Source organism: Pieris rapae, chromosome 7 (genome assembly GCF_905147795.1).
Source record: "Pieris rapae chromosome 7, ilPieRapa1.1, whole genome shotgun sequence".
Taxonomy (NCBI): Eukaryota; Metazoa; Arthropoda; class Insecta; order Lepidoptera; family Pieridae; genus Pieris; species Pieris rapae.
Window position 1 is genome coordinate 2,054,179 of NC_059515.1, and position 14,516 is coordinate 2,068,694.

Consider the following 14,516-nt stretch of genomic DNA (forward strand, 5'->3'; position numbering starts at 1 on the left):
GCCTTGCATGATGCACGTAAATGTTTATAGAAACGGTCTTAGTTATATTTTCTTATCTCTGGAAATAAACAATAATTTAATTTCAAACTTATGTTACAAGTAACTTCCATGAAAGGTCGAAAGCTTTTATTAATAAGGAGTTTAATCGTTTGATTAAAATTGCAATCTGGACAATAGTTTGTTTTTATTTATTTTATTTATTTGATTTATTAATATGTATATGAGAGCTTAATTAGCTTAGCTAATTATATTATTAATATAGTGTTGGTCTGGTCGTAAGATTAGCAACTCTCAACTGTGTGTGCGATCGAACTGACACTGAAGCCCCAAGCCTGACATTGAAGCTGATCCAAAAATATATCAAAAAACTTTCAGAAAACCATAAATATTATTACTAATTTCGAACACATTTCCGATTCCAATTTCATTTTTCCTTTTGCGTAATCATAAGTTTACGGCATCAGCGCTGCTGATATTAATAGGATTACATGAAAATAGGGTTTTTTATTTTGCCCTGAGGAGTCTGGTGTGCCTATGCTAATACTTATCAAATCACCATTGATATCGGTTTTACAGGATAGCGTTTCTGTCATATTACATAATACATTGCATACTTGACATATACACATAAATAAACAGGACCTGGATGACCATATTTTTTTTTTATAAATCGTGTTTTTTGTAAATTATATTTAAGTACGAATTACATACTAATGAAATGATAAAATATGAATAATATTTTTGATCTTACCGACAGAATAAAAAAAAATTGTACTGGTTTTTTTAAAGTTATTCATTTAAATCATGAGTGTGATAGAACACGAATAAAATGAAATTTTCTAGAAATGATACCTAGCTAGATCGATTTATTTATTTTACTAAATTTCATTAAAATCGTTAAAGCCGATTCCGAGATGCCAATCACATATATAATATACAAGAATTGCTCGTTTAAAGATATAAGATAAACAGAACTAGTTGATCAGAGGTGATTTTTTCCAGCAAGATAGCACTGGCTTGAATACGAATTCAAGTAACGCGATATGCGAGAAGGGCAGCACAGGTGCGGCTCGGTCAAGCCAAGTCTCTCTGAGCTCTAACCCAGACTTGGACTTCCGGTACTCAGCCATCTTTACCCAAGTCGCCTTTTACCGTGGTCGCCTATTGGCAGTGAAGCGCGTGAGACGACATCATATCGATATTAACCGGGAAATCAAGAAGGAACTCAAAATTGTAAGCTTTTTTTAATTATTTTACGATGTATTTTATTGTATGAGCGGTGGAACATTTCAAAATCAATACAAAATCCAATTACTAGGAAAATGTTTCCTTTATTTAGAAATAATCATATATAGCACTAACATAAAAATGAGTATGTAGGATTTAATAAATGAAGAATGACGTTACTGTCAGCTGCCAATGTCATTATCAAAGAGCTTATAAAAGTATTATTACTTTTGAACTGAACTATTACTACTGAACATATTTATATATTATGACCATTGAATAATCGTTAATTTATAGATCTATCAATATTGGCAAATGGGAAAATAGGCAAATCATATAACTAACAAGTTTTAACGGTTTTAACCTGGTTTGACGTTAATGTATTAGCTCTGTGGCATGAAATCACAATGGCAATTGACAGTCAAAGACCAACATCACAGATTACCTTATTCGTCAATTATTTATTATTTTTTAATATAATTGAATATCAGTTTCAGTTTTTTTAGCTTAAAATACTATAACTATTTAAAAGTGTAAATGTGTTACATTATTATTTATAGTTAAATTAAGATTGATCCACATCATAAAACTCTAGTGATATATTTTATATACATACATATATTGTAATGCTAACCGAGATCCTTGTTCGAAGCATACTCAATTCCCTTTTTAAGGTTCATAGATCTCTTATACGATAGGTGGATTTTCTCAGAAAATGCCGAGGGATTTATTTCATAGACATTCATTTTCCCTTATAGACGGTATTTTCTTAGATCAACCTAGTTCAATAAGTGGAATGAAAGATAATCCATTTGATGTAGGAAAGATATTTCAAATGTTACAATTAAGTCTTAAATATACCTACCTTGAAAACTAAGGGAGAAATTATTTTTTTGTTACTTCTGAAAATTTTAATTTATTTATTGTAATGGATAAGCTATCATATCACTAATGTGGCAACAATTAACATTTATACATATTATATACAATACAATTTGACATTTAAAAGTAATAGTTAAAATTACATATTTAAAAGTAGTTAAAAGTAACAGCTGTTGTCGTGACCGCCATCTTGTTTTACATTATTAATCAACACGCTGGCTTTCGTTCAGACAGATAGCTTAACGTTTTCGACGCTACTTTATTTATATCAAGCTAGCTAGCGACTTGATTAAATATCGATATTTAATTAACTGTCTAGATATTTAATTAAATCTCTGATTTAACTACTTTACTGCGACATATGAACTGACGTGAGCCAGACCTTTTGTATGTTCTATCAACGGACAATTTAAAACGTTTGTTAATTTATTAATTATTTCCGTATATTGTGTCATTTATGACTAAAGTGACTGAACAAATTTTTAACTATACTCTAATTTAGTTTTATTAAAAAGGCCTCTTCGTTTGTTTTTTCACCAAACTGCTGAAATTCTTTATGTTATAATATGGTACATATATTGGGAAGAACAAAATTTCATTTTAAATAACAAATAAATCTTACACATTATACCTTCGCGTCCGTCTTGTTTGTACATCATAATCTCCAAAACTACCAATTTTGTACAGATTTTATCAATGGATAAGTCTTTACTGAGAATTTTATTTGATGTTGTTTTATGTTAATAACCATAACATCAGAATTATTATTGAAAAGGCCGCAAAATTACTATAAATAAAAGCAATAAAACTAGGAACTCATGTTAAAATAACATATGAAACAAACGATTTATGAGAGTTAGTCGTAAGTCAAGAATTGTTTATCTCTATTATGATAGCTTTGTAGACGTGAGAACGACAAAATCTAGCCATACAGATACATAGAAATCGTGCTCGGAAAACAGAAAAGTTCAAAAAGTAAATAAAATGAGAATAAAGATTTGTTAATAATAACAAACTTTATGTTTATAGTGCCGAAAACATCACAGTTTTCAAAAACAATCTTTACATAAAAAATTATTAAAACGAAAATCAAAACAAGTAAGTAAACATCGCATTACAGCGAGGAAATGCTACCAGCGTTATAGGCACACCGCCACAGGGTCCAACCCTTTTTAAATTTGTTTTGATTTACTTAATAAAATAGTTAGTGTAACAATCAATGCCTAAGTGTTATTCACTACATAATACATCTTTGTTATTAGTGTTTCTTGAAAAAGTAAATAATGTCTACTTTACTCTATTTTAATTTACTTCAAATAATTTCTATTTCTTTTGTTTTTGTGGACTAAGTAGATTTTGGAAAAGACACTTTAATTTATTTGAATATAAATATTGTACTACCCGTATATAAACAATGTTAAAAATAAATAATAAAAATGTTAAAATAGTTTTTAACAAAAATCATTACTGTAGTAGATACTAAAAGTAAAATCTTTACTAAACTATATGAAATAGATATTTAGTTAGAAAGTACACTAGGGTTGCCTGTGCCTGCCTTGCCTGTGCCTGTGGGCAGCTAGTCTCCTCCTCTCGACAGGTTAACTAGATTCATATCTGCAAAAAACCTGGTTACAAAAACTACCTTAAATTACTAGATTATAAACAATGATAAAGTGTTCTCTTTGTTTTTCGACATCCGGGTTCATTATTTGAGAATCCATCTCTTAAAGTAACTATAGGCAGTAATAATCGATACAAGTACATATATATGAAGAATGTAATATGTTAAACGTGCTTATATGGCAAGGTAATAAATAACCTGAAACTTACAATGGTGAGCTTCGAGTTGAATAATAGCGACTATAAGTTTTAAAGTCTAATAGCTTTGACACGTGTTTTGTCTAAGAATCACGAAATACAAATAAGGATTGGAGGCTATTGAATGATTTAGTCTATGATTATTCATGAATGATGACATGACAATAACAATCCTTGAAGAACGGGAAACAGTAAAAAAATAATAAGCTTTTTACATACTGCGGCTAATATATAGTCTACCCAATCAGATAATAGATAGCCTAACACTAACCAACATAAATTCTAAATTTATAAATTTACTTTTAAATCCATTTGTTGCGCTCCTAACAAGACTGCTAAGGTTACATTAATACAAACCACAGCGGTTTTCTAATATAACATATTGTGATATACTATATTCTTTTGTAAAATAAAGAGAAAAAAAAACATATATAATTTACGAATCGAATCTTCACTGTTGATGTGTATCATACATAACTTTCAGTATTAAAAACAGTATATGTTTATTTAAGAAACTCGAATGATAGGATTATGGAAGAAATTTCTAGAAAATGGATAACGCAACAAAATATATGAATTTGGAAAATATATAATAAAAAACTGTTATACTTCGAAGTACGAGTGGCTTATATAGAAATTTTGCTTTTTACATATCACATATAATTTACGAATGGAATCTTCATTCAGCAAAAAGTACGTCCAAAATCACGTTACAAAATAAATTTAGTAAATTACACAGATTTAGGTTTCTGAGAACGGAACATCCGTTATACGAAATCCCACGCTGTTTTCCTTTAAGGCATCATTAATATCTCATTGTCACAGATGCGGGATTTGCAACATGACAATGTGAATGGGTTTGTGGGCGCGTGTATCGAGCCACCTAATGTATGCGCACTCTCCGAATACTGTACTAGAGGCAGCCTCAAGGTATGTCTATGGGAATTGTTTTTTTTATTATATAATAAAAGGAACTCTGGAAGATTCCATAGAGATGTAGATTATTTACACCTTTTATTCTGTCTGTAACATCGTTATCGCATTGTTTTAACGTTATACATTATGAGATTAGATAAAGCCTATGTTTATGGATTTCCAAAATGTACGTAGAAACTTTTAGGTTTTATGTATAACACGTATTTTATGTTTACTAAAAATAAGAATATTTTAACAATTTTATATTTTTTATAGTATTATTTGAAATTATCATCAATTCGTCTACTTAATATTGTTATAATCGTCTATTTTAAATTATTTTACAAGAGTCTTAAGAGGTTAAATTCATTTCGAAGTGAATTACTTTTATTTAATTCCATACGATGGTAATTTATGTATATATGTAGTTGTTAATTAATTGCCGGACCTTCTAAAATCTCTCTTTCTAAAATTCTTCTTTAGATTTCCCCACTTGTAGGGCGTGTTCCCATATTGGGAAACACTGCTTTAGAGTAGTCTTGTTATCATGTTATAAAAATAATATTGATAAATGTTTAATGTAAGCTTGTCTTGCCTACCTCAAATATTACTCAAGTAGGTGTTTATCACTATCGGGAGTTTGGCACTTCGCTATTTTAAACCCTATATCCCTTTTTCAGGATATTCTTGAGAATGAAGACATTAAATTGGATAACATGTTTATTGCATCGCTTGTTGGAGACATTATACGGGTACAGAATTTTTATTTTTTATTTGTGTATACGGACTTGCGAAAAAGTCAATGTGTCAAAATCCTGTATCTTTTTCATAATATCCACTAGATTGGCACTGATGATACTTTGCGTTAGACATGCTTTTTTTGTTGTTTATTAGGTGTATTGGGGAGAGTATCAAATTTTACGAAATCAAAATTTCTCAAATCATAACATCATGTTTACTTCGGACCCCACTGTGAAAAAAAATACTCTACACTCACAAGTCACTCACAATATAGGGTATATTACAAATTTTGGTGCATTTAATAGGGATTCTGAAAAGGTATTAGATATGGCCCATTCTTTCTAGGAAGTATTACAAAAAAAAATGGGAAATTAGTTGCGTTTGATCCACGACTTTTTGGCCACCCTTGCATTGTTTTAAAACTTAATATTTTACAAGCCAGGAAAGGCCTGGTTTTAGGGTTGCCTGGAAGAAATCGCTTGTAAGCGATAAGGCCGCCCTTTGCCTTAATCTTTGTAACTGTTTTTTTATTTTTATTTTTTTTTTGTTATGTGTGTTTTTGTATAAGGCAATAAATAATAAATAATAATAAGCCAAACAATAAATGTTCCATATTCCAGGGTATGATTTTCATTCACGAGTCCCCACTGCAGTACCACGGGTCCTTGCGACCTTCAAACTGCCTCGTGGACGCGCGATGGGTGGTCAAGCTCGCAGACTTCGGCCTCCGGGAGTTTCGCCGCGGGGAGCTGCCTCCCTCTGATCCTACAGCTCTTAGATCTCATATAGAATGTAAGCAGAAAACATTTTTATATATTTATTTAATTATTTGAAGGGCCAACTGGCATTACAGAATAATATTACATCTGTATCTATATACGAAATTAAAAATTAATACAATTATTACAACTTACAAAAGAGCGAGGCTAAGAGGGAATTTCAGAAAATAATTTATTCTGACATGTGTTTGGATCAAGAAAACCAAAATTTAACCAAACAAAAAACCATCCGTAAAAATTGCAGGTTTCATAGAAACAATGGTATTTAAAAAAATATTTGATCTATATACATATTTGCAATAGTCCAATAAATCTTTTATTTTATGCCAAAGTTTACTTACCGCATCGAAAACATAAAATAAATTATAATAAATCTTAATACACTGCTTTTATGAAGCTGTTTTTACGATTCTTTAATATAGAAACATAATACTTGAAAGATATAAAATGCGGTTATAAAATTTCGCATCCATCGACATCTTGCGCGAATGGATTTCGGATAAATCAAGTGCTCATATTTATGGCATATAGGTTATGATTCGATTATCCCTTTTACCAAAGACAATATGTTTTAAATGTTTGATATTACTAAGGTCTGTGGTAGTTTTTAATTACGGGGATACAAAAGTAATGTTTCGATTTAAACATGTCTCGCCAGTCGAACAAAAAGATAATTTTTCTTAGTTGTCATGATTTCCATATAGTGAGGTTTTACGACTCTTTTCCTTTCCTGATATTGATTTTGGGCGATCTCTTTAATGCAACTTTTGCAACAGACTAATTAATGAAAAAATAAATACCAATAATTTTTTTTTACTAAAAAACCTTTTTTTTTTAAGTTGTGTTAGACTAGCTTTAGTTGTTTGTTTTTACTTTTTAAGAACCGTCTTAGTCATCCATTATATTCATTTTAGAAGTATTTTTCGTCCGTGTATTCGTATAACGTATTACACTATTAACATATCCATTTTTCACTTTGATTATGTCGTTGCGTGATTTCTGTTTTCGTCACCAACCATCCCCTTTGAAACTAAAGGGTTTGTTTTCCCGCCTAAAACTAGGGTGTATAAGATATGCACATATATTTCAATGTGATTTGACTATGTATGAATAGTGATTAGTCATTTAGGTACATAATATTGTACTAGTTCGTATGTTTGAACCAAGCCTTAACTCGAGAATTTCTGGTTCGAATGAAAAAATATTATAATTACGAGTTACCTAGAAGTTTGATACCTTAGGATGATTTTTTACCCTCAGCATATATATTTATTTTTCGACATATCAAAAATTTCATAAATTAAAAAATATTATAATTGCTTCCTTAAAATTGTATAGCATCGAGTTATGTAACCTAACATTAGTTAATAATAAGAAGCGTAAAAAATGTAAACACTAATCGCAGGTCAACACTTGAAGCCAGTATAAGCTCTTTAGTTTTTACCACACTTATAAATTATCATTTAATATTCTCGTTCCCCTTAATATCAAATAACATAAGTGTCACTTAGATTTACGAACTCAACTCAACTTCAATAAGTCAAGTTAGTTTTTAATTAATTCAGCATCGCAACCCCACTATTATGTTATTTATTATCTTAATTATAAGCTCATATTTTAAATAACTAAAGCCAGTTACCCAGCTTCAAACATAGTGTTTCATTAAACATATCTGAACATTCATACAACAACCGCGACTAAATTTAAAAATCGTAAAGTTTTTATTTATTTATTTAGATAAACCAGACATCCAGAAACTCGAAAGAGGAAGTTTATAATTCGTTATATATTTTTTAATCTATGATTGTTTATAGGTCTAGTCTACCTATCCCCAGAGCTGCTGCGTTCAGCCGGTTGGGGAAAGGACTCCTTTCCAACATCACTTGAAGTTAGATGCGGTTCACCGGCGTCTGACGTTTATTCGTTCGCGTTACTCCTGTACGAACTTCACACTCGTCGGGGTCCCTTTGGTCCGGGGGCTCCATCACCGCCCTCGCTGTTACGTCGTTTAGCGCATCCCTATCCTGCGCCTTATAGGTAGGTATGTGTCAAATGTCATTCACAAACGCATACGACTAACATAAAAAAGGTCTGTGGAGTTATTAACACTATCAAGATGATTGGCGTTTGACATATTTTTTGCCGCGAATCACAATAGTTGCCTTCTGGTCTCATAAGTGACTTACCAGATTGCATACGACTCTTATGATAGATGTCTTATTATAAAATAAGGGTATCCATGCAGTAATCACGTCTATAATGCGGAAGCCTTGTAACGCGATTCCATCGCTTGATTTCCATCCCCCTATTTAACGCGGTATTTCCTCTCTATAAGGCGAAGATTTCTCAAGTTATATTTGTGTGAAATTATTAATGATTTGTCAAGTCCATAATTAGTTTAGCGTACCGTTTTCCATTCTTATTATAAAATTAAACGAAATTAATTAAATTCGTGTTTCTAGTTTTTAATTTGATCACAAAAACGGCATTACGATAGTATTCTCGTGATTCGATTTCTTATAACGCGGTCCGAACTACCGCGTTATAGGGGGGATGAATGTATATTATGTATTTACTAAAAAAATAGTATAATTGTCGACTTACATTAAGTTTATAAATATATAGAATATTAATTTAAGCCCTTTCAAGTGAATTATACTTAAATTTACTTACTTATTTACTTTACAAAAAAAACAAGAAAGAAATAATCGCAATAAAATTGTAGAATAGAACATAAACAATATATTTTAAATATTATTTACTGTCTATCCGCCTGTCCGTACACGCTAATCTCCGAAACTACTAAATCGTTTACCATTTAATGGATTTGCAATATTCGCTCGATTTTTTTTGAGGTTAACAATTTTTTTATACTCATTACAGACCACCCCTCGAAGCTTTAGCGGATCGTTTTGATTGCGTAAGAGAATGTTGTGCTGAATGTTGGGTGGAGGACGCAAGCACTCGTCCCGATTTTAAAGCAATACGTACGAGATTACGGCCGCTAAGAAAGGGCATGTGAGTTTCAAGTTATTTAAATTCCTAAGTAATTAATTAAACTAAACTTATATATTTTTTTCGTGTATAGTCATATAGGAATTAAAGCGAACTTTAATAATGGGTAAAATTACACTATAAGGTCAGAATCAAAAACTTATCGTGAACTGTCACGGCCGTATACGATACAGTTTTTATAGTAAGTGCGTAAATAGTTAATATGGTGTTCATTATATATACAGGGAAACATACTTATGCATTTTAGCTAAATTTAAGACATACTTGACTGCTAGAGCTTACTTAGCATAATAAACCCACTAAACATTCCTAAATGATAAAAAATCCATGTCAAAAACGGTAGTCATGGTAACAGAATCTTTAGTCAAGCTTAAATAGCTACTTAATAATACGATAATTATTCTTATTAATTTCAGTAATACGTTTGAATCTGGGTTCAATTTTTTTACAGGAAACCAAATATATTCGATAATATGATAGCCATGATGGAAAAATATGCCAACAACTTAGAAGCTCTGGTCGACGAAAGAACAGATCAGCTACAGGAAGAGAAAAAGAAGACAGGTGAGGAGAAAACACAATTTTCTTAACAATTCCGTTTTGGTGGCAGAAAATATTTATTTTCATACGAGTTATACATTCTATCTATTTGGGAAATCTACGCTAGATTTAAAAATTCCTCTTTCTAAAACTTAACTTATTTGGTAAATATCATAAACGCATAAGAATTATACATTTATAGGTTCATATCGATGCATTTTCTCGAGTTTGTAAATAAATACATATACCTGGGCAAACAGATCTCTTTTAGTAAGGACAGAAACATTGAAGAGTGGCGATTACCTGGAATAAGTTTTGGAACCTTAAAGAGATACCTACTTAAATTGCAATTTCCGCTGCCGTTTAAGAAAATAGTCACACTTGGACCTTCGATCTCAAAACCAAGAATAAAGAATGGAAAGAAGTTGTCTAGGCTTAAAATTGAAAAATAGGGTAAAGAACATTAACATACGAAAAAAGACAAAAATATGTGATGCTTTAACTTTTTCACTGAAGGGAAAATGGAAGTGGGCAGGCCACTTAGCTCGTTACAAGGATGACAGATGGACCCTAAGGTCAGCGAAATGGTCAGGGCCAAGAGGCACCCGAACAAGAGGTCGACCAAAGGCCAGATGAACTAGTAGCGGTGGCGGGCGGAAGTTGGATGGATATAGAGCTAAGGATAGAGAATCGTGGCATGCCTTGGGGGAGGCTTTTACAAGAAAGGGGTCCATACATTCAATTTAAATAAATACAATTAATATAAAGTAAAAATGTTTAATCAATTTATTAATTATTGTTCTATATGAACTTGTCATTGTAGTTGTTATGGAATCAAATAAAGCTATAATTATCGATGCATTTATGTTGATTGGTTTCAAATACATGAATCTTACGAAATTATTTCAAGGTTATTCGAACAAATCCACGCACTAAATCTTATTTGCATAACTACGTGTATGACAGCGGATCAACTTTCGGTCACGATCGGAAACTCGATTTGAATTCTTTGGTCCATTGACCCGTGATACCAAAATGTTACTGATTTATAATTATTTGTTTAACGGATGATCTTAGTTAGTATGTTACAATCAATTCTAGTTTAATAAAAAGCTACAAGTAAAAGTTGTTTTTCCAAGAATTAAACACAAGGTCCGACTAAAATCCAATTGTTGGGTCCGTTTCACAATGTATGGATAAAGTACCAAAAAGCTATGCAACATTAACTACTTCATTTGTTATTTTTTCTTAGTTCTAGGTTCTCTTAGAACTTATAAATTAATAATTTGTGTTAAATAGCACATTTTTAAACTATATAGTTTTTTATGGTAGTCCACAACTACGGTAGAACTGAGAACGGGAATTAGAACCTGTTTTTTTTTAATAAGTATTTTGATTTCTGCGGTGTCGTGGAACCTACATCTATTTTACATATATTTGCGGTATAAAGTAGTTAAAACACTATTCCAGATTGTAACAATATTTCTTCCAAATTCTATTCCATTTTTTCCAGTATGTCACGCCCTTTCCGTGTAAACTGTGTTGCGCCCTTTTGCTATAACGCGTCTCTATGTCATCCTTTCCTGTCCGCCTAAAGACACTCGTAAACTGTTAACCTTTATTTTCTCTAATGGAAATATCTCTTACCAAGCTCTGGTAACTGGTTCAATTATTTTGTTATTTATGTATCCATCAAGAATTATTTATTTATTTATTTATTTATTAACACTTCGTTGCATTACATAAAAGGTAAAAAAAATATTAAACATAAATTAATGAAAAGCAAAAATTATCTTCGTAAATAAATATTTTTCGCAAAATATGCTAGCGTGAAACTGGACCAATTAGAGTATTTTTTTAGTATTTTTTGTACTCTGAGGAATGATTTTATGGAGAGAAGCATTGCACGGGAAATCCTAAAACAGTTTTTGTAGTAATTGTGAACGCGAACAGTTTATATTGGTTTTTTGTATTATAGCAAAATTCTCCATATTGCTATGTTGGTATGTATTTAGTGCGAAACGAAGTTCGCATTTCCTGCTAATAAGTAATTTTGACATCTGAAAAGCTATTTAAACAGCATAACAAAAGATACAGAAAGCAAAAGATTATATCACATTAAGAGTAAATTACAAAGACGAACCATAAAATCTTTTAATTACACCGCTTTTCCCATAGCAATCTGTATATTTTTATCACAGTAGAGTATAATTTGATGGAAAGAGTACTTTAGTCAATGGAATACATGTTTATGAATTTAAAAGTTGATGAATACAATAGAATAATAATAGGAATCCAACATGGCTGTGGGTTGCACATGGCAATCAAACTACTTAACGTGGTTAGATTTTTAAAGGTGCTTCTATAATATAAGGGAATTCTTAGATTATTAGTGAAGATATGACATAGTTAATCATTTAACTGCTTTTAATTATAATTTGAGATTTGCATGGGCTACTTTGACATATCTGTCCAGGTTATTAAGTAAATGATAGTAATTCCACTACATCGTGTAATTATTTACTTATAATTCAGTTACACTCCGTAAGCAGTTTTTCTGGGCATGGTTTAAACCATTTAAATGAAAGTGTAACTTTTTATGAATAAATATATTACATACATACATATTGCACATAAATAAACACTTTTTACTTTATTTATACATACATTTCATCGTGTAATAGTTATATAAAACAAAATAAATTCGTGATTTTTTTACATTATTTATAAAACTCGAAGTTTATTTAAATATGCTTTACAAGCTATAGAATTAGTACGACAGCATAGATTTGTATTTTCAGAGGCGCTGTTGGAGGAGATGTTGCCTGCACCAGTTGCAGAACAATTGAAGCGCGGGCGACGCGTGTTGCCCGAAAACTATGATTCCGTTACCATATATTTTAGCGATATTGTTGGCTTCACGGCCATGTCTGCGGAGAGCACTCCCTTACAGGTAAAAGACACAGCATTGTATGTATATTAAATTTCAACTGAACTTTCAGTTCTCTCACTGCGATCTGCGACCCAAAAAGTGTCAATAACGAATACCACCAGTCATTGGAGTCAGTGGAAAGTGTTTCCATCCAACACACGCTTGCAGCAGAAGCACAGAATGTTCCACTCTGCCCAACGGATCTTAATGCCCTAGATAGATTTTTAAATCTATCTAGGGCATAGTTAAAGTCCGTTTACGCACTTAAAACTTGTCTAAATTCTAAAGAATTAATTAATTATCGCCTGATTCATCGAAACTTTTTCAGTCTGATTGGTTTTTTTACTTAACACTGTCTGTCTCTCTCCAACATAACGTAAACCCAATTTGTTAGAAAGCGATGAGATGACTATTAAGTAGATTTAAGAAAATCGAATCAGTAATTTAGTTGTAGATAAGTAATCAAAACTTTATTTCAGGTGGTCGACTTTTTAAATGATCTCTACACATGTTTTGACTCGATATTAGAAAATTTCGACGTCTACAAAGTTGAAACTATCGGTGATGCATATATGGTTGTAAGTATTGCCTCTTGTTATGTGTACTTTAATTAAAACGAGTTCAGAAAGCTTACTATGATAATAATAATTTATACGACGCTATTTTTTAAATAATTTATATTGTAAACAATTTTCATAGACTTAATATATTTTATATATATCGTTTTGATGCATGCCAAATCAATCTATTTATCTATACTGACCGTAAAGACGTTATTAAGTTAGGTAATAACTTAGGTACTGAATTAACCGACTTGGTAGGCACAGATCTCACAACTATTTTATGTAGAATTCAGTTCGATTTGGGAGACTTCTTTACAAGTTAGATTTTTGATGGCATCGTTTTATCAGGTATCAGGTCTCCCGATACGTAACGGAATCCTTCACGCGGGCGAAATAGCCTCTATGGCTCTTGCATTGCTCTCTGCGACACGCGCGTTTCGTGTACGTCATAGACCAGACCAGAGACTACTGCTGAGAATTGGAATTCACTCTGGTAAGTTTAGTATTAAACAAACATACCCTCAAAAATTTTATTGATCTAATTACGCTTTTTCGTCTCTTTCTATCAAATTGTGTTTATACTGTGGTAAACAGAGACGAATGAGGACGGTACTTAGATCGGTGCTATATGGCTGTTTTTGTCTTTTTGTCTTATGAATAAGGAAGATAATATTTTTAAATTTATATTTAGTTTATAAAAAGCTTCTTTTTGCCTTGCCACCTTTGGAAAAAAAACTGGTTCTTTTTACAGAACAATTATTCTGATTACAAAAAATATAAGAGGAATTCAAAATATTATTTACAGGTCCGGTCTGCGCAGGAGTTGTCGGTCTGAAAATGCCCCGTTATTGTCTATTTGGTGATACAGTAAACACAGCTAGCCGTTTTGAATCAACCGGCGTTGGTAAGTAACAAATAAAACTTAACATTAAATACAGCTTTTTTAGAGAATTGTAGATCGTTGGAACGGATCGGAATCGTATTTTTGCAAATAATATTTTGTATGAGAATCCGAGAAACCGACATATCTGAAAGCTTCACCGAAATCGAAAATCATTTTCAAATTTGTGTATAGCCTACTAAGCCTTATTTATATTGCAGGAC

The 14,516-nt window shown here is 31.5% G+C and overlaps 1 protein-coding gene across 1 annotated transcript in view; it reads left to right on the forward strand.

The window, feature by feature from the left end:
• The window catches only part of LOC110996574 (speract receptor), a 45,962-nt gene that overhangs the window by 28,674 nt on the left and 2,772 nt on the right, over positions 1 to 14,516 (forward strand). Inside the window, exons 13-23 of the mRNA XM_045628967.1 lie at positions 1,007 to 1,233; positions 4,753 to 4,857; positions 5,523 to 5,594; positions 6,204 to 6,375; positions 8,177 to 8,399; positions 9,246 to 9,380; positions 9,829 to 9,941; positions 12,719 to 12,870; positions 13,329 to 13,427; positions 13,761 to 13,905; positions 14,218 to 14,316. Coding sequence (XP_045484923.1) covers positions 1,007 to 1,233; positions 4,753 to 4,857; positions 5,523 to 5,594; positions 6,204 to 6,375; positions 8,177 to 8,399; positions 9,246 to 9,380; positions 9,829 to 9,941; positions 12,719 to 12,870; positions 13,329 to 13,427; positions 13,761 to 13,905; positions 14,218 to 14,316 — 1,542 coding nt within the window. The remainder of the gene's footprint in view (positions 1 to 1,006; positions 1,234 to 4,752; positions 4,858 to 5,522; positions 5,595 to 6,203; positions 6,376 to 8,176; positions 8,400 to 9,245; positions 9,381 to 9,828; positions 9,942 to 12,718; positions 12,871 to 13,328; positions 13,428 to 13,760; positions 13,906 to 14,217; positions 14,317 to 14,516) is intronic.